The sequence below is a fragment of the Jaculus jaculus genome, chromosome 2 (genome assembly GCF_020740685.1).
Source record: "Jaculus jaculus isolate mJacJac1 chromosome 2, mJacJac1.mat.Y.cur, whole genome shotgun sequence".
NCBI lineage: Eukaryota > Metazoa > Chordata > Mammalia > Rodentia > Dipodidae > Jaculus > Jaculus jaculus.
Genome location: NC_059103.1, coordinates 140,004,552 through 140,031,826, shown reverse-complemented (window position 1 = coordinate 140,031,826; position 27,275 = coordinate 140,004,552). Strand labels below are relative to the sequence as shown.

The 27,275-nt window shown below is 41.0% G+C and overlaps 1 protein-coding gene across 2 annotated transcripts in view; it reads left to right on the top strand.

Moving 5' to 3' along the window:
* Positions 1–27,275, top strand: part of Slco5a1 (solute carrier organic anion transporter family member 5A1) — a 172,517-nt gene that overhangs the window by 92,606 nt on the left and 52,636 nt on the right. Inside the window, exon 4 of one of the 2 annotated variants that reach the window (XM_004653299.2) lies at positions 11,926–12,090. The exons of the other annotated variant lie outside the window; for it this stretch is intronic. Within the exon in view, the coding sequence (XP_004653356.2) occupies positions 11,926–12,090 (165 nt within the window). The remainder of the gene's footprint in view (positions 1–11,925; positions 12,091–27,275) is intronic. 2 annotated transcript variants of the gene reach the window in all.

Genomic DNA, 27,275 nt, shown 5'->3' with positions numbered 1-27,275 from the left:
TATATATATATTTTGTTGTTGTTGTTTGGTTGGTTTGGTTTTTTTTGGTTGTTCAAGGTAGGGTTTCACTGTAGCTCAGGCTGACCTGGAATTCACTATGTAGTCTCAGGGTGGCCTCAAACTCACAGTGATCCTCCTACCTCTGCCTCCTGAATGCTTGGATTAAAGGCATTTACCACCACACCTGGCTGGTGTAGATATGTATGTATGTGTGTATGTATGTATGTGTGTGTGTGTGTGTGTGTGTGTGTGTGTGTGTATATATATATATATATATATATGGTTTATTTTTATTTATTTATTTGAGGGCAACAGAGAGAGAAAGGCAGAGAGAAATGAAGAGAGAGAATGGGTGCACCAGGGCTTCCAGCTACTGCAAACGAACTCCAGATGCGTGTGCCCCCTTGTGCATGTGGATAACGTGGGTCCTAGGGAATTGAGCCTCAAATCAGGGTCCTTAGGCTTCATAGGCAAGCGCTTAACCACTAAGCCATCTCTCCAGCCCTGGAGTATACTTTTTAAAAAAATATTTTTATGTATGAGAAACAGAGACACACACACACATATAGAGAGTGGGTACACCAGGACCTCTAGCCATTGCAGACTAACTCCAGATGCATGTACCACCTTGTGCATCTGGCTTACATGGGTACAGGAGAGTTGAACATGGGTCCTTAGGCTTCACAGGCAAGCACCTTAACCATTAAGCCATCTCTCTATCCCTGTAGTATCTTCTTCCCAGCCTAATTCAATGATAGCTATCATGTGATGTTCCTTTTGTTTTCCTCCATACCACCTTCCCTCTCCTCACCCTGTATTTTGGGAGTATCATATTATGTTATATTATCAATTAAAAAAATTACACCCTTTTTTCACACATGCATGTATGTAGCATATGTACAGTGTGGTTTGGTGTGTGATATGATGTGCCATGTGCATGCATGTGGAGGGAGAGAATCTTGAATGTCCTCTTTTCACTCATCTTCCTGTTTCCATGAGATGGAGTCTCTCACACAATCCTGGGGTACCATTTTTGGTAATTTTTTAACCAGCAGGCCCTAGTGGTTCTCTAGCTTCTGCTTTTCTCCCCACCCCCCCGACCCCGGTAAAGACCTGGGGTTACACACATGGGTGGCCATGCCCAGCTGTTTATATAAGTACTGGGGAATCAAACTTGGGCAATCTCCTGTTATGGGGGGCACAAAGTGTCCTTGAATCCCAAACCCTGGGTTCATGTCTGTATTTAACCAAAGAATTGGGCAAACTAGAATGAGAAGGATAATTATTAAATTACTACATTCAGTGAAGGATGTATATAACTAAGGGAAGGAAAATTGATACACGCATGTGGTCAGAGAGCCCATGGCCTGGAAGAAATGTAAGAAGGGATTTAGAGAGGACAGTGCAGCCAACACTCCTGCCCTGTGTGTGTCGGGGAGAGGCTGTGTGGGAATAGGGGTCAGGAGAGACTTACCGGAACCTGGAAGTTCAGGAGTAATGAACGGGCAGCCAAGAGAGAGCTTGCCCCCTGGTAAGGGTCTGTTTATAACCTTATTGTGGTGATCTTTACCTTCAGGCTCAGGTGAGTCAGGGTGAGGGCTGATTGGTCTGGGCTAGGGGCTCGCTCGAGAAGAGGCCAGCCATGATGCCAAGTTTTGGGGCTGAGCTTAACCAACCACAGTGCCAGGATCAGTTTTACATTCTAGGAAAGGGGAACTCCCTCCCAGAAGGGGCTTAGGTTGTTCATGGAAAAGCAGGTCTATGGAATTTCTTCAGGCAAGAGATAAGAAGTCAGATCATTCTTTGATCTCTAGCAAAGTGGAGATTGCAAGGACAGACTTAAGGACGTTCCTGCTTTTTGGGGGGGTCAAGACTCCTTAACTGCCTCACTCAGGCCCTCTCAGGCTCTCATGCTTGCGCAGTAAGTGCTGAGCCAACTCCCCAGCCCTTCAAACTTTTCTATGTCAGTAAGCTCCTACTCTGGCCATTTCTGTTTATTTCTCTTGGTCTTTTTGAACCCAGTGTCAGTCTGTCCATGTTTGATTTTAGTCCACTTATAGTGCCTTTATTTACTCAATTACTCACTCTTTCTTCAAACTACTTTTTTAAAAAAAAACATTTTTTAGTTATTTGTAAGAAGAGAGAGATACAGAGAAGAGGCATAGACAGAGAGAATGGGTGCACTAGGGCCTCCAGCCACTGCAAACAAACTCCAGATGCATGTGCTACCTTGTGCATTTGGCTTTATATGGGTACTGGGGAGTTGAACCACGGTCATCAGGCTTTGTAGGCAAGTGTCTTAACTGCTAAGCCATCTCTCTAGCTCTCCAGCTACTTTTATATAAGAAACTGGCATTAGCTAAGGCTTTTAGGAAAAGACTAGAGTGATGCTCAGGTGTGTTAGACTGCTCCCATTGCTGTGACAAACACCTGAGGTAGGTCATCTTGTGTGAAGGAAAGACTTGGGATTCCAGTGGTTTGACTTTGTATTCACTTTGGGCCTGTGGCCACGTGGTGCATCATGTTGGAGCATATGGCAGAGGAGGTGAGGGGGAGGGAGGGAGATGGAGATGTCACTTATAGGATACATCCACAGTGCCCCGACTTCCTCCCATTAGGTCCCATCTGCTGAAGCTGTCACCATCTCCCAAATAATACATGCTGGTGATCAGACTTTGAAAACATGTGTCTTTGGGGAGGACACTTCAGATCCAAGCTATAGCACCCAGTATCATTTTAATCGTTGAGACTGGTAGCTAGAAATATTTTCCTAAGAAAAGTTCAGTTCTTTTATTCATTTTCCCTTTAGCTCTCTCTCCTTGTTCGCTTCCTCTGTTCGATATATTTTCATTGAGTAACTTCTCAGGAACTCAGGATGCATGTATGAAAAGTTGTCGTTTTCCTCAAAGGGAAACACAGAGGAAAAGTGGTATCATATAATGTGTTCTCTTAAAGTGGAGAGTGCACATTCTTAGGAAGGTGTGGGGAGGGGGGAAGAGAAAGGATTTATAGGTCATATACCAGAGTCACACACACTTTCCCCGAGGGATGGCATGTTCCTTTTAAATTGCAGGGTTTTGTTTTCGTTTTTGTTTTTGTTTCAGGTAGGGTTTCACTCTAGCCCAGGCTGACCTGGAATTCACTATGTAATCTCAGGGTGGCTTCAAACTCATGGCAATCCTCCTACCTCTGCCTCCCTAGTACTGGGATTAAAGGCGTGTGCAATCATGCCCGGCTTAAATTGCAGTATTTTAAAAATAACAAAAGTAATACATGTTTATGATAGAAACCCTAGTGCATAAAAATGTAAAGAACCAAAAAATGAATTTCTATCTCATTCTAAAAAAATAAATGCTTGAGTTTTTTTTATAGTAAAATGGTGTTTCTATTTTGAAACCAAACAGAGGTGTCAGTTGTACAACACAGTGAATATGCCGAGTATCGTCGGACTGTTTGCTTGAAATAGTTCACATGTTATGTGAATGTTACCTCAATCAACTTTGAGAAAGGCTTGCATTTTACATGAATTGAAACATGGGAAAAATAAACTGCATGGCTGCTGGACTTTGTATGTTTTCTCTTTCCCTAAAAGGAGATGCCAAGTCTGAAGCTATCTGTGCCCCCCCTTCAAAATTGTGCAAACTATTTTATTTTTTTTTTATTTAATTTTTTTTTTTTTTTTTTTTTTTTTGGTTTTTCGAGGTAGAGTCTCATTCTGGCTCAGGCTGACCTGGAATTCACTATGTAGTCTCAGGGTGGCCTCGAACTCACGGCGATCATCCTACCTCTGCCTCCTGAGTGCTGGGATTAAAGGTGTGCGCCACCATGCCTGGCTCAAAGTATTTTTAAGAAAGGACAATGTGTTTATTTGCTATTTAATAATTATTTATACCCAGGGAGACATTCTTCTTTCCAGGGAATAAAATTTGACCAACTATTTCATAGTAATCAGAATTTGTCCATTTGGTCTACTAATACAACAAGGACTACTCATTCTACCCCCATTTTTAATTTAAAAAGTCTCAAAAACAATCAAAAGAACAGAATTAATAGGTCCTATTTTTAGAAGAATGCAACAGAAAAGTTGGCTTGGAATAAGAATGTCAGCAGGAGAAAACAAGCACACATAAGACCATAGGGAAGGAGTTACTTGCAACTATAAAATAACAGAAAAGAAAGGGAAGGTGAAAGTGTGCTAAGATTAATTAGCATATGGTAATTAGCACCAATAATCATGGATTTGAATCTTTTTTTTTCTCGATTTTTATTAACATTTTCCGTGATTATAAAAAATATCCCATGGTAATAACCTCCCTCCCCCCCCACTTTCTTTTTCTTTTTAAAATTTTTTTGTTTATTTATTTATTTGAGAGCCCCCCTCAACTTTCCACTTTGAAATTCCATTCTCCATCCTATCTCCTCCCCATCTCAATCAGTCTCTCTTTTATTTTGATGTCATGATCTTTTCCTCTCTTATGATGGTCTTGTGCAGGTAGTGTCAGGCATGGTGAGGTCATGGATACACACGCGATTTTGTGTCTGGAGGAGCATGCTGTAAGGGGTCTTGCCCTTCCTTTGGCTTTTACCTTCTTTCTACCACCTCTTCTGCATTAGACCCTGAGCCTTGGAAGGTGTGATCAAGTTGTTACTCACTACTCCAGTCACTTCTTTCCAGTACTGTGATACCTTCTGAGTCATCCCAAGGTCACTGCCATGTGAAAAGAGAAAGAAGATTCTCTACCCAAAGTGAGAGTAGTGTTAATATAAGGGTATAAATATTAAGAGAAGTGCTTACTGGGCAGTTTGATAAACATAGTATATAAACTTATCCAGACATTAGCAGATGTTACACCCCTAGGGCTCATGACTACCCCTGTTTTAAGTTTCCAGTATCAGGGATGTATTCCCCCCCATGGAGCAAGCTTCCAGTCCAGTTGGAGCACAGTTGGTTTCCACCATGACAGTTGTGTCACTATTGCACGCATTGGCTCATTTGGGCTGGCTGACCACTTATAAGGCTTGCAGTGTCCACTGTTGAGTATCTTCACTGGTGGTATCTCTTTCTCCCATTGAAGTACATGTAGAATAGCTTCTTCTAGCTTTCTGTCAGCATGGATTTGAATCTTAAGGAAAATGTCAAATTAGACTGTGGATTGTGTAATAATACCAGTTAGTACAACAAAATCCTAATGCCTTGCTGCTTTAAGAGGCCAGTGCTATTATTTAAAATTGAAGCATACAAAACCCCTCTTTCCTAGATGTACTGGATAAAGGAAATATGGTATACATGAATGTTATATTCCTTTCTAATAGCATTTTGATTTTTCTCTAATGGACTTTTTTTGTTTATTTTTCTTTATTTGTTTGAGAGCAACAGACAGGGAAAGAGGCAGATAGAGAGAGAGAGAATGGGTGCACCAGGGCCTCCAGCCACTGCAAACAAACTCCAGATGCATGTGCTACCTGTGCACTGGCTTACATGGGTCCTAGGGAATCGAGCCTTGAACCAGAGTCCTTAGGCTTCATAAGCAAGTGCTTAACCACTAAACCATTTCTCTAACCCTCTAATGGACTTTTTTCATTTGTAATTTTATCTAAATCCACCAAGAAGGGATTGTTTAGCTTTAGTTTTTTTTTTTTTCTTTCTGATTTGTAAAACATGGTTATTTTACAACACATGATGTGTCCATACACTAAGTATCTATTTACAGGCATGGTGGTGGATGCCTTTAATCCCACACTTGAGAGACAGAGGTAGGAGGATCACCATGAGTTCAAGACCACACTGGGGCTACATAGTGAGTTCCAAGTCAGCCTGGGCTAGAGTAAAAGTCTACCTTGAAAAGCCAAAACTAAAAAATAAAATAAAAATGATAATTTTTTAGAGTTAACATGCAAAGTAATGGGTTTCTTTAGCTTTAATTAAAGAGCAGTGTTTCAGAAAATCACAGATCCAGCCCTTTACAGCCTCAGTGAGTTCTATAAGTGGGCACTGTGGACACCCTTCAATTTTATGCCCCAGCCTCTCTGCATGTCTCACCTCTTCTCTAGGAGAATGTTCCTGAACTTGGGTTCAATGTTATCATCTGTTTGGAGTGCTTTTTCAGGCCTACCTCAAACGTGATGCTACCTATGCTGTATACATCCTAACTGGGATAGCCTGTGCTACACACATCCTAACTGGGACAGCCTGTGCTGCACACATCCTACCTGGGATAGTCTGTGCTGCATACATCTTAACTGGGATAGCCTGTGCTGCACACATCCTACCTGGGATAGTCTGTGCTGCATACATCCTAACTGGGATAGCCTGTGCTGCACACATCCTAACTGGGACAGCCTGTGCTGCACACTTCCTAACTGAGACAGCCTGTGCTCCACACATCTTAACTGGGATAGCCTGTGCTCCACACATCCTAACTGGGATAGCCTGTGCTGCACACATCCTAACTGGGATAGCCTGTGCTTCTGCTCAGTGATCAGTTATGCTAACTTTCACACCTGGGTAAGATTGCACTTACTAAGGTTCTCCAAGCAAAAATTGATGAGCAGAATGTAGCTATAAATAAATAAACAACATATGTAAGTGCTTTATGTGGAAATATTTTGAGGCTACATAAAAGTCAGTTTCCATTATTTGAAGCAGTTTTTTTTAATGACATCACCATAAACTTTGTTTTTTTAAAAGTTTTTTTAAAATTTTTGTTCATTTTTATTTATTTATTTGAGAGTGACATAGAGAGAAAGATGGAGAGAGAGAGAGAGAGAGAGAGAGAATGGGCGCACCAGGGCTTCCAGCCACTGCAAATGAACTCCAGATGCAAGCGCCCCCTTGTGCATCTGGCTATCGTGGGTCCTGGAGAATCGAGCCTTGAACCAGGGTCCTTTGGCTTCGCAGGCAAGTGCTTAACCACTAAGCCATCTCTCTAGCCCCTCACCATAAAGTTTGAATTAGCAAATACTCAAGCTCCTGAGGAGATACAGGATTGCCTTCCTGGGGTGACAACTCATCTGTGTATACCTTTGTTTTATTTGTGCATCTCTTTAAAGACCCCTTGTTTGATAAATGTTTATTTATTAGCTTTGAGTTTCATGGCCAACAGCACTGAAATGCATGCTTGAAGGAAGCTTGTTTGGTATGTGCAGTTCTTCCAGAAGCTCATCATGGCCAGCTTAGCGCTCTGGAGAGCATTGCACCACTGCCTTTGTTCTATATTTTATTTTATTTTATGTTTTGGTTTTTCGAGGTAGGGTCTCACTCTGGTCCAGGCTGACCTGGAATTAACTCTGTAGTCTCAGGGTGGCCTTTAACTCACAGCGATCCTCCTACCTCTGCCTCCCAAGTGCTGGGATTAAAGGCATGCGCCAACACGCCTGGCCTCTATATTTTATTTTTGAGACAGACAGAGTCTTGCTGAGTAGTACAGGCTGGCTTTGGACTAATGGTTCTCACTGTGCAGTCCCCTTAGTGTGGGGACTATAGGCATGTGACCATATTGAGGGACTTTTAAATAAACAAAGTCACCAACAAAAAGCAAACATATTGAATAAAGTGTGACAATGTGCTGTGAAAAAAAGACCCTCACTTATCATGTTAGATCTGCAGCACGAAGCCAGAATATCTTGCTCTACTCAGGCAGGAGTGAAAGAATTGGCTAACTCAAGTGTTTCCTGCTCTAACTGTAACTGAGAAAGTGCTTCGAGTGTTAATTTTATTTATTTAAATTGTGTGTGTGTGTGTGTGTGAGAGAGAGAGAGAGAGAGAGAGAGAGAGAGAGAGTGAGAGAGAGAGAGAGAGAGAGAGAGGGAGAATTGGCATGCCAGAGCCTCTGGCCAATTTGAACTGCAGACACGTGAGCCATCATGTGCACATGCATGACTTTGTGTGCATGAGTCCCCTTGTGCATCTGGCTTACGTGGGTTCTGGAGAGTTGAACCTGGGACCTTAGGCTTCACAGGCAAGCGTCTCAACCACTAAGACATCTCTCCAGCCCTCGAGTGTTACTTTTAAACTTAAGGTTAATTTTAGCAAGTAACTGAATCTGCAAATACAAAAATCCACAATGAGGATCAAACAGGTGGACCTGGCTCCTACTCAGTTTTCACACACTGCTTCTCTTATTCACAGAGCTTAAATTGTCTCAAATTGTCCATAAGAGGATTTCTTTACTTTCTTTTTTTAAAATTATTTTAATATTTTAATGAGTTTTTATATTTATATTTTTATTTATTTACTTACTTATTGACAGAGATAGGGTGCACCAGGGCCTGTAGCCACTGCAAATGAACTCCAGGCACGTGCCACCATGTGTACCTGGCATATTTGGGGTTCTGTGGAAGCAAACCTGGGTCCTTAAGCTTCCCAGGCAACACTTTAGCCACTAAACCATCTCTCCAGCCCAACTTTCTTGTTCAATAAACTTTTCTAAGCTCAATTTTTATTTTCTGTAGTCTAGCTCTGAAATTAGACATTTCTCTGTTCCTTTTATTAGAAAATGACTTTTAGAAACCTAAAACTGGATCCTAGGTGGGCTTATTCTTACCAGGGTACCATTGTCTCTAAGTCCTGTTTGTAGATGGTATAAAGGAAAAGATATGTACACACATGCAATCACACACATGCACCCACATCACCTGTCAATTACCCCATTATGTCTGTTTACCTGTTATATTCTGTTTTACCAATTATCTGTCACCTATTTATTATCTATCAATCTATATCTTCTATCATCTTTCTATCTATTATCACCTTATGTAGTTCTCTTCCTATCTACTTGGTTCATACCAGTACCTCCTGCTCCAAGCTGATACTTAAGTGGTCTGTCTTTTCACACTTTTAACTCTCTAACATCCATCACTCTTAAATGTATTTATTTATTTATTTATTTATTTATTTTGAGGTAGGCTCTCATTTTAACTCAGGCTGACCTGGAATTCACTATGTAGTCTCAGGGTGGCCTCGAACTCAAGATGATCCTTCTACCTCTGCCTCCCGAGTGTTGGGATTAAAGGCGGGCGCCACCATGTCCAGCTTTAAATGTATTTATTATTAACTCAGTCCCTGTATGTTAATAAAAGAAAAAAAGGAGTGCCACCAGTCAAAGATATAGCCCTAATTTTCTGATTCTCAGCTCCTGCAGGAGCTGTGGGAGAAAGCTCAGCCTCAGCCTATGGATGTAGAGGGTGAAGGAAAAAGGAAGCTCACTAAGAGATGATGACAGTCTGTATTTTGTAAATTCTTTTTTTTTTTTCAAGGTAGGGTTTTCGCTGCAGCCCAGGCTGACCTGGAATTCACTATGTAGTCTCAGGGTGGCCTTAAACTCATGGCATGCCTCCTTCTTCTGTCTCCTGAGTGCTGGGATTAAAGGTGTGCGCCATCATGCCTGACTCTGCATTTTGTGAATTCTTAAATAGTAGCCGATTCTGGTTTCCTAAGATAGGAAAAGTCAGTAAATACATTTTCCCTCAACTTTGAAACTAGAAGTCTGTTTCATCATTAAAAAAAAAAAAAAGTGACTTGGAAAGAAAAACCATTGACTTAAAATATTCAGATGACCTGGGCTAGAGTGAGATCCTATTTTGAAAAGCCAAAAAAAAAAAAAAAAAAATCATATGATACAACTATTGTCATCATACATTGTAAATTTTTATATTTCTATAAGATGTTTTAGATTCAACACTTCAGCTTTTTTTTTTTTTTTAATTTTTGGTTTTTCGAGGTAGGGTTTCATACTAGCCCAGGCTGACCTAGAACTCACTATGTAATCTCAGGATGGCTTATATGGGATCTGGAGAGTTGAATATGAGTCCTTAGGCTTTGCAGGCAAGGGCATTAACTGCTAAGTCATCTCTTCTGCCCTAGAATATATATATATATATATATATATATTTGGGTTTTCTTTCTTTCTTTCTTTCTTTTTTTTTTTTTTTTTGGTTTTTCAAGGTAGAGGTTCACTCTAGCTCAGGCTGACCTGGAATTCACTATGTAGTCTCAGGATGGCCTCAAACTCATAGTGATTCTCCTACCTCTGCCTCCCAAGGGCTGGGATTAAAGGCGTGTACCACCACGCCCGGCCACTTCAGCTTTTAATGTACCAGATATACTTCATTTGAGACTTTGCATGCTGATAGTTTCAAGTTTGAAACAACTTTAAAACTTTGGATATGACATTTTAATTTAATGCTTATAAGAAAAAATTAATGAAATCCTTGATTATGTTTTTGCTGAGATGTTTATCCATGTTACAAATAAAGTGTGCTTAATTTTTCTCTTAAAATGTTAGGCTTTATAAAATCAAATTGAGACATAGGATGTATTAAATTTAACTAAATTTTGAAATATTCCAAATAGTTTTAGATCTGGTGAACTAGATAGAGGCTGTGGATTATAGTGCCTATAAAAGTTTCTGGTTAACCTTAATGCGATGACTTGATTGTGGTGTAGCATAAGACATAAATCTCCTCTACGACAGATATCATGAACATGCTGCTTACCTTCCTCATGGAAACATGCAAGTAGTACATGAATGTGCATTCGTTTACACTATAACACGCAAAATATAAAAACTTAATTTTCCTCTTATTCCTTCCTCACTCTTAGTCATATTCATACAGCTCAAGCTCTTAAGAGATTGGTATAAAAATGTATTGAGAAGTATTCACTTGACCACCTATAAATGCAGTGTTTAAGCTTGTTTTATTTTTACTAAAAATAACTACATTTGCATATGCATGTGTATTTCTGTGGTTTGCTTTATTTGTTAATAAAATTATTTATTGTTATTCTTTTATGCTAGTACACACAGCTCTGTTCTTTTTAAATCAAATATTTTATTCATTTATTTGTTAGTAAAGAGAGAGAGAGAGAAAGAGAGAGAGAGAGAGAGAATGGGCTCACCAGGGCCTCTAAGCCATTGCAAAAAACTCCAGATGCATGCACCACTCTATGCATCTGGCTTATGTGGGTACTGGGGAATCAAGCCCAGGTCATTAGGCTTTGCAGGCAAGCACCTTAACCGCTGAACCATCTCTCCAGCCTTCTGTTTCATTTGTAATGGCCACGTAGTATTCTATTACATGGTTGTACCATAATTTACGTTTTCTCATTGATGGCCATTCAGGGTTTTCCCAGTTTCTGTACTATTAACGATATTCATTCAAAATACTTGCACACATATCTGTAGCAAGCTCTGTGAAGCAAATGTGCAGAGTTAAGGCAGAAACCTTTCTTCCACAAGGAGCTGCTTAGCAGATGCTGAGCCCCCATCTCTGGGCTCTCTTTCCCATAGGGAGATGGTTCCTCTTCGTTCTCTAGTCCAGAGTAAGTGGAAGTGCCTGTCCAGACAGCCTTGCTCCTTGTAGCTTCTCTAGCTGTGACTATTTCCTGTTTCAAAAATGAGGCTGGGTGATCAGATGTCTAGCATCATCTGTCTGTTCGTCTCCTGTGGACATCTGCAGTGTGAGGTTGCAGACGTGACAGCTCAGACATGCCTCTTTTCAGGAGATTGGCAGCTGGGCGAATTGGAAACTGTAATTTAGCATTGGACTACAAGCCTCTTTACACAGTTAATAGACTTCAGGGTCTTAACAGAAAAACTGTTCTGATCAATGAAAACACAGAGAATTTATTTGAAACAGTTTTTGGACGAGAAGCCATAGGTTGGATATTGTTTATAAGGTTGTTTGTGTCTGAGTCTGTTTTTAGATAAGTTTTCTTCCTTGTCCTGGTGGAAAATTTAAAAAAATAAAACCAAACCCAACCCTTAAGAAATGCTTCTAATTGTCATCAGATCTTTCTGTTGTTACTTCCTTGTGGCAAATATTGCTGAATGGCTATTTTCAGCTCATTTCAAAAACAATTCAGTTTTATTTTGTTTTCCCATCCATTGTTTATAACATTCATTTGTCATTTTTGTCATTTTGTAGACCTACCAAGAGCAGCTGTCAGGATCTTAAGCAACATGACATTCCTTTTTGTGAGTTTGTCATACACAGCTGAGAGTGCCATTGTAACTGCTTTCATTACCTTCATTCCCAAGTTCATCGAGTCACAGTTTGGTATCCCAGCTTCCAGTGCCAGCATCTACACTGGTAAGGCGCTGCCTCTAGGGCTACTTCCAAACACGGGCATTTAGTCCACTAACCTGAAATGCAGTGAGTGAAGACAAGTTCAGTCTAACATCGAAGTGTGAAGCAAGCTCATTGTCAGCTCTTGGCTTCCCCAGACTGTAGGACATGCTGGAATGTATTTTCTTTGATTGACTGTATTGCCATGTGACATAGCTGTCGACTGTTTTGAAATGAGAGAACTTTGTAGATTTATTTTCCGTGGTTCTCAGTTAAAAATTATATAAGCCGTGACATTCCAAATAAGTTTGACAAGATCGTTTTATGAGTTAATATAAATCTTAAAGTAATAAGTTAAAATTATTAGTCATATGAAATATAGATCAGTTTCATAGTACCAGGATTTTTCTGTTCATAAACTTGAAAGATTTTAATTGAGTTACAGGAGGTACTTGAATTAAAAAGAAATTTTATTAGCTTTGTTTTAGATGTTTTATTTCTGGCTGAACTGAGTTTTAGAAGATTTTTTTTTTTTTTTTTTTTTTTTACAAATGTCCTTCTAGTACTTAGAACTGAAAGAGAAATTTTATCTCATAATAGACATGATATCTAGAAATGGGGAACATTAATTCTAAGATATCAGGGGAATTTTCATTGTACTATACCATGTAATATTCTAAATATCTCCTTAATTATATTAAAGATAGCCAATGACTCTATTTTTAAAGGCTCAATTTATTGATATAAATAAAGTATAAGTTAACACTGTTGATTAATGATAAGTTTTCTCCTAGTCTGGTCTTCCATTTCCAATTTCACATTCAAACTCAGTACACTTGACTTGTCTCAGAATAAGCAGAAAAAGTTATAAAACTGAAGAAAAAGAAGTTGATTCCTAATATCTAGGCAATTACTATTTTTGTTTCATCTTGTACATAGAGTAACATAAAATTGGGTTATTGGTCCATGGTTACAAATGGTTTTACAAATGATATATGGCTGCGGGCCATTATAAATATTACTTAAAATGTTTTTCTCTGTCTTTGCTTAACAGATGTTTTCCTGTATTAATGTAAAGTTTCCAGATTATTTTACAGTTTGGTTGGCAGAAAATTGAAGCTTCCCATTCCTAGTTTAATTCCTCCACTGCCAACTTGCTGAGCAATGACTTGCAGACAGGGTGAAATAAAGAGTTGCCTAGCAAGTAGACCCAAAGCCACAGAGCCATTAAGGGTAGAATAGTAGAAAGATATTCATATAACGATGAAGTTGGGACTTCCCATGATAATGGAACATGCAAGTGTCCTTTACTACAGATCTTCCCCCTCCTCACCCCAAGATAGGGGCTCACTGTAGCCCTGGCTGACCTGGAATTCATTATGTAGTCTCAGGGTAGTTTCAAGTTCATGGTGATTCTCTTACCTCTTCCTCCTGAATGCTGGGTCTAAAGGTGTGTACCACCACACCTGGCTTGGGTTTTTGTTGTTGTTGTTGTTTGTTTGTTTTAATCACCCTGAATAGGTCAGTAGTCATTGGGAGATTCACAGAAGGAGTCTAACACCATAGTCTTTTCTAGATTTATTTAGCCATGAAACTCAACTGTTTATTTACTGTGACAAGATATCACTTTTATTCATTGATTTTTGTGCCTGTGTGCCTGTTTGTGTGTGTAAGTGCATCTGGAAACCAGAGGACAACCTCGGGTGTTGTACCTCTCTGGTTCTGTCTGCCTTTTTTGAAGACAGGGTCCCTCGATAGCATGGGACTCACCAAGTATGCCAGGCTGGCTGCCTAGTGAGCCCCAGGGATCTGCCTGTCTCCACCTAGCCAGCGTTTGGAGTATAGACACAGGGCACCATGCCAGGCCAGTCCTAGAGAGCGAACTCACGTCCTCAAGCTTGTGAGACAAGCTTTGTACTGACCGAGTCATGTTCCCAGCTTCTGTTTATTTATTAGTTATTTGACATGGACTCACTTCTATTATATTTATTTTGATACAGGGTCTCCCTTGCCCAGGCTGGCCTCAAACTCATGATCCTCCTGCCTCAACCTCCTGAGTTCTGGGATTACAAGTGTGCACCATCCCACCCAGCAGCAATCCAATCTTTCTAGGTTGGAAACATTTATTATTACTTATCAATTTGCACATGTGCGTGTTTATGGGTACACCAGGGTCTTTTGCCACTGCAAGCAGAACGCCAGATGCCTGTGCCCCACTCTTTGCATCCTACTCTGTGTGGGTGGCTGGAGAATTAAACCTGGGTAAGCTTGTATCTGGGGGTTAACGCCAGGCGAGCAGGCTTTGCAAGTGAGAGCCTTCAACCACTGAGCAATCTTCCCCGGCTCCGGAAATCCAGTCTTGTTAAAGGCGTCTTTCCCATGGACCAATAGTCTTCCTGGGGGCTTCTGTTCCAGAGGCAGTAGGGCACGTAGTTGTTGAGGTCCTCCCTTCCCATATGGCTCCCAATGAGTTGTGTTGTAAGAGCTGAAGGGTACTGAATACATAGTCTCACTCTCTCTCGCTCTCTCTGTCTCTCTCTCTGTACATGTAGAGTATGTGTGGCAAGGTGTGTTATGTGTGGCATATGAGCATGTGTGGAGGCCAGAGGAGAACGTTGGGCGATCTTCTCTATTGCTTATCTATGTACTTCCTTGAGTTGGGATCACTCTCAACCCAGTGTTGACTCTTTGTCCAATCAGCATGTCTCAGCCGGTGATTCTCATCTCTACTTGCCCCCGGCTCTCTTCCCTGCCACACACAAACTAGGGCTACAGACATTTATGGCTACATCCAACTTCTTACATGGGATCTGGGGAATTGATCTTGAGCAGTCTCAGTCCCTCGGGCTTGCATAGCACGCGCTAAATAAATTACTGAGTCGTCTTTCCAGTCCAGGCTATTTCCTTATAATTTTTTTTATTTTTATTTATTTATTTGAGAGAGAGAGCAAGAGAAAAAGAGACAGAGAAAGAAGGGAGGAGGGAGAGAAAGGGTGCACCAGGGCCTCTAAGCCACTGTGAACAAAGTCCAGATGGCATATGCGTCACCATGTGCATCTAGCTGGCTGGAGTACTGGGGAATTGAATCTGGATCCTTAGGGTTCTCGGGGAAGTGCCTTAACCTCTGAACCATCTCTCCAACCCCCAGGCCATTTCTTAATCACAGGTAGGGCCAGAAACTGGCTAGGCAATTCCTTGAAGAATGGAGTAAAGAGTTCATTGGGACCTCAGGTTTTCCCAAGTATTTCCAGGGGCATGGTGGAGCTCTTGGTCAGGGCACACAGGTTGGGTAAGGCTCGTCCATGGAGGCTATGTTTTCCATGATACAACTGCACTAAGAGGAGCAAGATCATCAAACACCTTCTGGGTTTTAATCAGCAGTTTTCCCTTTTAAAATCATGGCCAGAGCAGTTGATGCAATGCCGTTCTCTAAGGGGCTCCTACATTTATTCTTGCTATTATTATTTGAGTCATAGACAAGAAGTAATGGTAGTTAAGAGATAGGCAGTTAGTTTGATGAAGAACAGAGAGTGCCCTGTTAAATTATAGTAAGATTTTCAAAGGATGATCATTTTTTAAAAATTCCTCTTTGTTTTACATTTTCATCAACCAATTCCTTCTTGCTCTCTAAACATACATTTAATTTTTAAGGACTTACTTTAATAAATTTTTGTTTTCTGAATCCATTTTGCATACATGTAGAGTGAAATGGAGACTTAAACTTTTCTGAAAAAAATGATTTTAAATATTTTTAATTTTTTAAATATGTGTGCATACTCATGCACATGTGTGTACATGTATGCATGTGTGCACGTGGAGGCCAGAGGACAGCACCAGGTGTCATCATCCAGATTATCATCCACCTCCTTCGAGGTGTCTCTCATCAGCCTGGAGCTCACCCATTAGACTAGATTGGCTGCCCAGTGATCCCCAGGGTTCCTCTTGTCCCTGCCTCCCCAGTACTGGGATTACAGGCTCGTGCCTTGACAGCTGGCACTGTGTGCATGCATGATATGATTGTGTGTGTGTGTGTGTGTGTGTGTGTGATGTATGTCTGTGTGTACAGGGGCCAGGGGAGAATGTTGGGTATTATTTATTGATCTTCCACTTTATACCCTTGAGACAGTCTCTCACTGAGCGCCCAGCTGCTATTTTCAGTCAAACTGGCTGACTAGCCAGCCCAGCAATCCCCTGTGTCTGCTCCAAGCTTTTTTCATGGGTACTTGAGCAGCAAACTCTCTCGGGCCTTCATGCATGTATAACAGCCAGAATTGTTACATGGGCTCGGAAGATCAAACCCAAGTCCTCATGTTTGCAAGGCAAGCACTTCACTGGCCAAGCTCCTACCCAGGTTTTATTTCTTTTTTCAAAAAGAATACTTTTATCTATTTATATGCAAGCAAGGAGAGAGAGAAAGGGTGCTCCAGGGCCTTCAGCTCTCCAAATGAACTACAGATGCATGTACCACTTGTGCATCTGGCTTTACATGGGTACTGGGGAATCGAAACTGAGTCATTAGGCTTTTTAGGCAAGAGCCTTTAATTTCTTCAGTAACAAGGTTGATGAGTTCAAGTTGTCTTTTCATTGTTGTGTATTTATTGAACCTAGTACCTCGTGTATGTTAGGTACTACGGAGATATACACCAGCATCATCACTTGTTTTTGGAAAATTATTTTGATTACCATCTCAACCATCCATAGTAATTTCTTGTGTTATGAAGTAGAAAAGTTATCCTAATCATATGCCAGCAGATGGGCCTCTGAACACTGGCTGCTTTATATTTTCATTGACTGCCATCTCTCTACAAGGTGCTATGCTTTGGTGAGCTTGGGGAGACATAAAGACTCAAACCAGGGCTTTATTGCTTACAGATCTGATAGGAAGAAAGAAAGCTTCTGAAACAAGTTACAGAAGGATGCTGAGGAAGGCTTCTGTATAGAATGGTAATTATGGTTAATATTTAATGTGTACTTAAATATTGCCAAGAGCAAATAGTAAATGTTCTCATTGCATAACGATCATGTGAGGTGATGGATGGTCTTTTATTTAACCACTCTACAGTGCATACATGTGACATAACATTACATTGTACCTCATATATAATTTATATCAATTAAAAGTAAGTAATTAGGTGCTGGAGAGATGGCTCAGCAGTGAAGACACTTGCCTGCAAAAACTGAGGACCCAAATTTGATTTTCCAGATACCCACGTAAAGCCAGATGCATAAAGTAGTGCATGCATCCAGTGTATTTGCAGTGGCTAGAGGCCCTGGTATGCCTCTTTCTCTCTCACACATTCTCTCAAATAAATAACCAATAAATAAACAAAAAGCATTTTGCCGGGGGGAGGGTCGCTGAAGAGATGGCTCAGTACCTAGGGCACTTGCCTGAAAAGCCTAATGTCCCAGGTTCAATTCCTCAGTCAGTGCCCATGTAGAGCCAGATGCACAAAGTGGCACATGCATCTGGAGTTCATTTGCAGCAGCTTAGACACATCATAGTATCCTGTGCTCTCACAGAAGTGGTGGCAATGGCATCCAGTGGGGCATTTTTCGGTACCGCAGGTAACGTACTCCCTATCCGTCCCATGTGTGTCTATCCAACAGCCCACTTGAGTCACAATGCACTCCGCACACACTACCGTCTTTTGGCTAAGCCTGTTGGGTCACACCTATTGGTTGAAATTAAATATGAAGTCGATATTTAGGAAAAATATATAATGATGGGAAAAAAAACATGAAATACTAGTTGGCCAGAGTGGCCTTGAGTCCTGTCACCACTGGTTTCTAGCTGTGTGACTTTGGGCCAGCCACTTAGCCTCTGGAATTGTACAATGAGGATACTCTCCCCCGTCTCTCCATGTGTCCGTGTTGTTGAGGGATCAAATGAGTCACGGTGTTTGCTCTACTAGCCTCAAGTGGCTCAGTAATATAAATTGAATATAAGTCATGCTACAGGAATGTAAGCAATCATTTCCTTTTTATATATCTTATTTATTCATTTGCAAGCAGAGAGAGGCTAAGAGGAGAGACAGGCAGAGAGAATGAGTGGCTCAGTGATTAAGACACTTGCCTGCGAAGCCTAAGGACCTAGGTTCGACTCCCCAGAACCCACATAGGCCAGATGCACATGGTGGCACATGCATCTGGGGTTCATTTATGGTAGTGCATCCATTCTCTCTCTCTCTCTCTCTCTCTCTCTATCTCTATCTCTATCTCTATCTCTATCTCTATCTCCTTCTGTCTCTCATTATCTAAAATAAGTAAAGTAAATCTTTAAAATACCAATAATTTTTAAGTTAGCACACACAACAATGGGGTTCATTATGGCATTTTCATAAGCATGTCATAACATTTTAATTTGCTTTCCGCCCCACTTCCCTTGGTTCCCCTTTTGTTGGCTGCTGCATAGCCAGAGGCAGCCTTCTACTATTGCCACTTTTTCTCTTCCATGAACTTCTGCGTGGAACACTTGGGGACCACAGAGTCCAGAATGCTGTCTTGGCTAGAGTACTTTATATTTTTAAAGAGTTGTTAAATTTTTAAGTACTTAATTTTTTTTAAATTTTTTGTTTATTTTTATTTATTTATTTGAAAGCAATGGATGGTGCGGGGGGGAGAGAGAGAGAGAGAAAGAGGCAGATAGAAAGAGAGAATGGGAGCTCCAGGGCCTTGCAAACGAACTCCAGACACGTGGGCCCCCTTATGCATCTGGCTAACATGGGTCCTGGGGAATCGAGTCTGGAACCGGGGTTCTTAGGCTTCACAGGCAAGTGCTTAACCGCTAAGCCATCCTCTCCAGCCCTGTTTTTGATTTTTGGAGGTGGGGTTTCACTCTAGCCCAGGCTGACCTGGAATTCACTGTGTTATCTCAGGGTTGCCTTGAACTCACGGTGATCTTCCTATCCTCTTGACTTTGCTGGCTTCCTGGATTCTCAACAGTAGAGCTCTACAGAAATCTTGGGGTGACTGGGTTCATTGCTATCAATACTCAGAACTAGCACACTGGTGCAAGCTATACACAAATTCATCAGACTCATGATCACAAAACTACTTTAAGGTAGTTGGTTTTTCATTTCTGCTGCAAAACAGCTGACGTGCTTAACTTGGAAGGAGGAGACGGTTATTGTGGCCTCCGGTTTCAGACGCTTTGGCCTGTGGTGTGGCCTCACATGTGACAGGCTGGGGTGAGAACACGCGATGTCACAAAGCCCATTCACTCACGGTGGCCCCAAAGTAAAGACAGAAACAGGAGGGGATAGAGTCTCAGTTTTCCTTGCAGAAGCACACACCCAATGTCCCAGCTTCCTTCCACTACGCCCCATGTTTGACAGCTGCCACCACCTCCTAGGAGCACCACAGACTGGGTCTTCAACACGTGTGTCTTTGGGGAACATTGAGATCTAGTCCATATCAAACGCTGTAATTCTTCCCTGGGAGACTAAAGCCACTTTCCTGGTTGAGTAGAATAGCTTAGGTGACTCCAGGCCCGCTTACGTCCCCACGCCCACACTCCTGGGGACATGGTCATCCACAGGCGACTTTGCCTCCATCACACTAATACACCTGTGACTTCAGACTCTCCCAAGCCCACTCTAGCTGTATTTCCTGCTCTTGAAAACATTAACTTGGACGGGAATAAACGCTGCAATTTCTTTCTGCTCTAAAATCTTAGATTGAGTAATTATTTTTCCAAGACAACCGAACATTTTGTATACCGAACCCTCTCCTGCATATTCTCCACACAGTTATATTGCTTTCCTCCAAGGGGACTAGTTATTAACTGATTCATCACTCTGGCATGGGCGGTAATGTCACATCCCACACACTTCGGTTGTGACCAGGGCAATAGTGTCTGCTTTCCTTGGTGCACACAGCCCTGGACCACCCACAGACCCCTCTGCTTCCCAGGTCTCAGTGTCTTAGTTCTCATTTGTAAGATGGCCCATTCTCCAGGGCTACTGAAAACAGGTGAGTGAGATCGTTCAAGCTTCATGATTTGATATACAGATGTTCCCAGCAAAGCTTGGTTTCTCTTCCATTTCTGTTCTGCCGCCTTATTACATTTAAATTCCCATTAGAAGATCTTATTTCATCTTCAGATTTTACACAAACTGTACTAGTCTTGTTTAGAGTGATCACTTGAAGGATTCTCCTTCCTTCCTTCCTTCCTTCCTTCCTTCCTTCCTTCCTTCCTTCCTTCCTTCCTTCCTTCCTTCCTTCCTTTCTTTCTTTCTTTCTTTCTTTCTTTCTTTTTTTTTAAAATTTATTTATTGGAGAGCGACAGACACAGAGAGAAAGACAGATAGAGGGAGAGAGAGAGAGTGGGCGCGCCAGGGCTTCCAGCCTCTGCAAACGAACTCCAGACGCGTGCGCCCCCTTGTGCATCTGGCTAACGTGGGACCTGGGGAACCGAGCCTCGAACCGGGGTCCTTAGGCTTCACAGGCAAGCGCTCAACCGCTAAGCCATCTCTCCAGCCCTCTTTCTTTCTTTTTTTTTTTTTTGTTTTGTTTTTTGAGTTTCTGAGGAAGAGTCACACTATATAGCCTTGTATAGCTGCTGTTATCAATGTAGTCTGGGCTGGCCTTAAACTTGTGGCAATCCTCCTTCCTCAGTATTGAGATTAATTACTTATAGGCATGTGCCATGTTGTTCAACTTTTGAAGGCATGTTTTAAAAATCTTACCTGTTGGCCAAGCAGAAAGTAATGGATGCAAATTTATTTTTTATATATTTACTTATGTATTTATTTATTTATTTATTTGAGAGAGAGAGAGAGAGAGAGAGAGAGAGAGAGAGAGAGAGAGAGAATAGGTGCATTAGGGCCTCTTGCTACTACAAATGAACTCGAGATGTATGTGCCACTTTGTGCATCTGACTTTATGTGGATACTGGGGAGTTGAACCCAGGCCATCAGGCTTTGCAAGTAAGTACAATTATTCATCGAGCTATCTCTCTAACCTACAAATTAACTTTCTGAACAAGGACTTTTTTTTTTTTTCAGTGCTGGGTATTAAACTCAGAGCTTCCTGCATTCTAGGGGTTATTTTAAACCAACTAGAACACTTCTCTTGTAGTCCAGGTTAATCTTTTTTTTTTTAATTTTTTTGTTCATTTTTATTTATTTGAGTGTGACAAAGAGAGAAAGAGACAGACAGAGAGAGAGAGAGAATGGGCGCGCCAGAGCTTCCAGCCACTGCTAATGAACTCCAGACGCGTGCGCCCCCTTGTGCATCTGGCTACATGGGTCCTGGGGAATCAAGCCTTGAACCAGGGTCCTTAGGCTTCACAGGCAAGTGCTTAACTGCTAAGCCATCTCTCCAGCCCTCTAGAGGTTATTTTAATCTTGACCATAGGAGAGCAAAGCAGCAGAAACCTTCTAGGGCAGGAGACAGCAAGGAGATGTTGTAAAGGGCTGTTCATGCTTAAAGTTGGATTATGAATGGCTCCTCTTTCTCTTTGAACTGCTCTAAGTTATTTCATCAAATGCCCAGCCTCATATGGGCCAACTTCCCAAATGATGAATATTTACTTTGTATAAATGTTATTTACTAATATTTACCTTCTCTTTCTTTACTTTGGAGTTGAAACTTTTATTGTAGCAGCAGGTTTCAAAGAACATGGCTAAGTAAACTTGTAGCTTAATGTGTTGTAAACACACTGCAGCCATTATTGTCTCTGAGGCTCCAGTTGTTCAGGGTTTGGCCACTAAGCATCTCTTCCAGTTAGCATATATGTCATATGCTCACATATGTCCTGTTCAAACCTGGGATCAGTTAAATATTTTTAGGAGCCTTGGTTTCTTTTAGAGAATATAGCATTCAGAAACCACCATCTGGACAGGTGGTTTGCTCAATGCTACAAGGTTGGTATTAATTCTTTGTTTTGTTTTTTAATAATAAATAATATTTATATTGGCTAGGCATGGTGGTACAGCCCAGCACTTGGGAGGCCAAGGTAAGTGGATTGCTATGAGTTCGAGACTGAGACTACCTAGTGAATTCCAGGTCAGCGTGTGCTAGAGTGAGACCCTACCTCAAAAAACAAAAAATAACAACAACAAAAGAAATAATGTTTATATTGATATTTAAGTATCTTTGATGTTATAATCTCTTTCCTTCAGTGTTGAAATTGTTTTCCCCAATAACTTTAACACACTTTATCCAAGTGTGTGTACATGCACACTTGCATGTGTGTGTAATACTTTTATTTTGCTTCTTTTTTGTTTGTTTTTTTGAGGTAGGGTCTCCTCTAGCCCAGGCTGACTTGAAATTCACTATGTGGTCTCAGGCTAGCCACAAACTCACAGCGATCCTCCCACCTCTGCCTCCCGGGCTGGCATCAAAGGTGTGCGCCACCACACCCGGCCTGTGCCATAGATTTTCTCCGCAGCCCTCCTGTGATCGCTCACGGCCTAGCACTGAGTGGAGCGCTTCTAGGTTTCTTGTGGGTCTTGCGATCCTGAAGGCGCTAACGATGGACCCGCAACATGCAATGTCATGGTGACACTTGAAATAATTCGGCTGTATTTGGTTATGTCTGATAAGCAGTGGAGTTTATTTATTTTCAGCTTTGAGGGATTTCCTTATTTTTACATTTTAAAGATAAACTTGAATTTAAATTGCATAAAGCATCTGCATAATTTGAAAATCAAAACCATGAAGCAAAGTACATTCGGAGAAGCTTTGGTTCTGTCTTGGTTCTCCCCACACCCCTCCTTCCCCCTAAAGAAGCCATTCCCACTAGCTTACCCCCCTTTTTTGTTTCTTTTGGAACGTGTCAGTAGACATATGTATTATAAATACACTGCCTATAATATATATGTCAGGAGTTTGTTTAAGTTTGCATATAAAATACTGGGGTTCATTATGGTATTCTCATACATACATATCATTTTACTTCGTTCTTCTTCCCTACTTTCCCTCTCGATCCCCTCCACCCCTCTTGCTGGTCCATCCACTAGCTCCCCTCAGATACCCCCGCTTCTGCTTTCACGCATGTGTATTCTGTCTCATACTCCTCCCCCCTCCGTCAATGTCTCTTTCTTCTCATGATTCACTCTCTACTTTTACACACACCACACACACACACACGCATGCATGTATACATACACAGGGTTATTATAGAAAGAGATGAGAGGAATGGGTAGAGTCGAATATTCTGGACTTGTAGGTGAATAAATAAGAGAGTAGGTGCTCATTCAAGTATTCATGTCCTACAAGTCTGGTCATTCTAGGACTAGAGACAAGTTGTTCTCACTTCCAGCTCATTCCACCATCTCTCATTTCTCAGAGGCACTTTTTGTAAACTCATAAAAATCACATCCAGAGCTAATGAATATCTTGGCTGTTAAGCACAGCCAGGAAATGTTTATTACCACACAGGCAGGGAACAGCTTACTCTTTGCATCTAAATGGTGAAGCATATGCTTAGACACAAGAAGTTGAAGCTGTGTCCCCTTGTAACCTGATCCACCTCAAGGTGGAGCTCAGGATATTTGCTTTGTGGCCAGGCTCAGTTTCTGTTTCTTGTTCGTGACCTAGTCCCTTGGCCAGAAGCAGAGCGTGGAAGTCTTTAGACCTGTCACTGTTCGCCTCATTAGATTTCACACTAGCAGTCAGTTTTTTTCAATAGATTTCACACTAGCAGTTAGTTTTTTTCAAGTCACTGTATTGACATTGTTCTCATATCTCTATTTGCAATAAAGGGGATTATCATTTATGTTTGTTTATGTTTGATCAGAGTGACATTTAGGAATATAGGTACACATTTGTCCTAGAAACAAATTGTGCATGCTTTTTTTCCCCCCTATAGAGTGTAGATTATTATTTAGTGGCATGTATTTAAAATATATTCTATATAAATACCAAATTCTTTGGGGGATGAAAAAGTTGATTAGGTACTGCTACGGTTTGTATGTTGCACGTCTCCTAAAGGCCTGCGTGTGGAAGGAAGGCTGAGTTTTCAGCCTGGAGCACTGGTCAGGAGGTGAGGCCTAACAGAAGGAAATCAGGTCGAGTTGGGAAGTGCCCATGAAGGGGATATTGGTACTCCAGCCCCTTCCAGTCTCTTTTGTTCGCTTTCTGACCACCATGAGGAAAATGCACTTTTCACATCACTCCTTGACAGACTACTGTGCTGCCTCAGGAGAAACCCGCGGGGCCACGTGGCCATGGGCTGGAACCTTTGAAACCATGAGCCAGATAAACGTTCCTCTTTATCAAGTCATGATCTCAGGTATATTTTTTTCACAGAAATGGAAAATTTAGTGGCACAAAAGCATGTTAAGTGAAAAAAGTAAATGGGTACATAATGTGGTATTCTTTTTATCTCTGGGTATATACTGTTGTTTCTAGGAAGCATACTCAATTTGTAGGCAAATGAGCAACTCTTTATTTTTGAGTAAAAAAGATGAAATTATGCAATTTCCTTAGCTCATTTTTTAAAGTTTCAACTTCTTTTCCTCACTAAATCCTTTTCCCCCCTCCTTTTCTGTATTTTTTTTTTTATGAGAGAGAGAGAGAGAGAGAGAGAGAGAGAGAGAGTAAGAAAGAGAGAATTGGCATGGCAGAGCCTCCAGCCACTCCTGCAATTGAACTCCATACACGTGCACCATCTTGTGTGCACGTGTGATCATGAGCTTGCATCACCTTGTGCGTCTGGCTTGCATGGGATCTGGAGAGTTGAGCATGGGTCCTTAGGCTTTGCAGACAAGCCCTTTAACTGCTAACTCATCCGTTCAGCCCATCCTTTTCTTTTTTAAGAAAAATAAAGTCTAGCTAAATAAAATGACAAACAAGTTATTTAGAAGTATACTCAATTGTATTCAAATTACACGCATCACCAGACTTAATGAACATTACCTTGAGATAGAAAAAAATGTTTTAATAGCCAAAACAAGTACACATTTACAAATACTTCATAATAGCTGGAAGTCAAGGTTTTGGCCTTGACCCATATGTACTTTTTTGTGTTGTGACCACCACAATAGTTTTCCAGTGAGTATATATTTAATAGTGTATTATGTATTGTGGCTAAATTATGGATCAAAACTGGTCAGCAACTGTGCCAACACACATATGCACACACCTTCAATGCATTTACATGTACCCCCACATACATGCACACCACACATATACTCATAAATGTCAGCACTTATTTTGTGTAAATGGTCTGAGTTTGTTTTAGAAGACAGTGGAACTAACTGGAAGAGCTAAGGGACTAGGTTTAGGTTTTAAAAGGAGTAATGCTGTAGAGTGAAGTGGATTCCTTCCTTCAGCATGAGAGCTTTGCTTTGATAACAGATGTGTATTCTGATGTTGGTTGTCATTGTGTCGATGATGTGTTGAATTTCCTTATCTATAAAATGGGAATTAACAGCAACCCATTTTACAGCATGCTTATGTAAAATACAACCCATGTTTTTTTAGACTTAATATACTGAACAAACATCATAATCATTGCATAGCTACTTCACGTTCCCAAAGTCTGTTTCCTTATCAGTATGGTATCTTTCCACGTAGATGTCGTAATGATGGATTAAATAATTGATATGGGTAGTTGAAAGAGAAGACCTATAAAAATCTCCCTCATGTGAGTTTAGATCATTGCTGGTATTTTTGGCTAAAGTTGAAGTCAGCTTACTGACTAGGGTCTAGACTGGTCTTGAGCTCACTGTGAAGCTAAGGATGATGACCTTGAACTGCAAATCATCTCATCTGTACCTCCAACGTGCTGGAATTACAAGTGCGTCACCATGCCCAGCTGTGATGTAAGCACATCTAACCTTTTCAATCACAGCATTTATTTTTGACATGTACCTGTGATTGAAGACTAAAATATGTAACACTTTTTGAAAGGAATTTTGAGTTTTAGGTGGAAAATTAGTCCAAAAATGCTTTCCTTTCTAGAATAATGGCATTTGGAAGAATAAACTATCAATCACATTTCCACAAATAAATATATTTTCTTTTGTTAATAAAACTGAACAACATTCCTAAAGAAAACAAGAGCTTATGTGGTTGGAAAAAATACATAAATAAATTAATATGCTTTTATAATTTCACTGTGTATTTATGGGAGTGTCAGGCTTATATAAATGTAGAAAACATACTGCAGCCCTGGGAAAGCAGGCATCGTGGTACACACCTCTAATCCCGAACTTGGGAGGCTGATTCAAGAGGATCCCAAGTTTGAGGACAGGGGGTGGTCTACAGTAGCAATGGAAACAACATACATTGGAACCCTGGAGAGTCTGGGCCTTACTATGCCATTAGCAAGCTATTTATTAGCTTAGGTCACTCATCTTAGAGCCTCATTTAATTCTGAGATCTACAAATGAAGAAGAGATGGTTCTGTGATAGAACTACAGGGTGTGTGTGTGTGTGTGTGTGTGTGTGTGTGTGTGTGTGTGTTTCTCATATAGGCCAGGCTGACCTTTAATTCCCTAGGTAGCCACAAATAAACTTGAACTTTTGGTCTTCCTTCCTCTACCTCTCCAGACGGGGTTATAGTCATGGACCACCACGCCAGGTTTATGTGGTGCTGGGGATTGAAGTAAGGGTGTAGGCATGCCAGGCAGGTACTCTGTAAATTGAACTACATCATTAACTGTTGGTTTGCTTGCTTGCATCTTAAATTATTACAGCTGCACACCAACAAAAGCTTAAACTAAATAGGTGTTGTTTGTTTCTCATATGTAATTCTAGATATAGACAGAAAGGGCTGATGACGTCCAGTATCTACCTCATCATGGATTCTTATCCCCACAGACAACGTGAAGATCTACTGATTAAGGTTGCATTCTTTAATTTATTTTATTTATTTATTTGCAAGCAGAGAGAGGGAGAGATAGAGAGAAGAATGGCAGAGAGAGAATGGGTATACCAGGGTCTCTAGCCACTGCAAACGAACTCCAGACACATATGCCCCCTTGTGCATCTGGCTTACATGGGTATTAGGGAATTGAACCAGGGTCCTTTGGCTTCACAGACAAGCACCTTAACTGCTAAACCAACTCTCTAGCCCAAATATGCATTCTTTTTTTTTTTTAACATTTTTCTTTTACTACCTCAACAACAATTTGTTCTTGTTGCTTGTTTGTTTATTTATTTTTATTTATTTGAAAGTAAAAGGGGGGGGGAAATGGGTGCACCAGGACCTCTAGCCACTGCAAACGAACTCCAGACGCATGTGCCCCCTTGTGCAT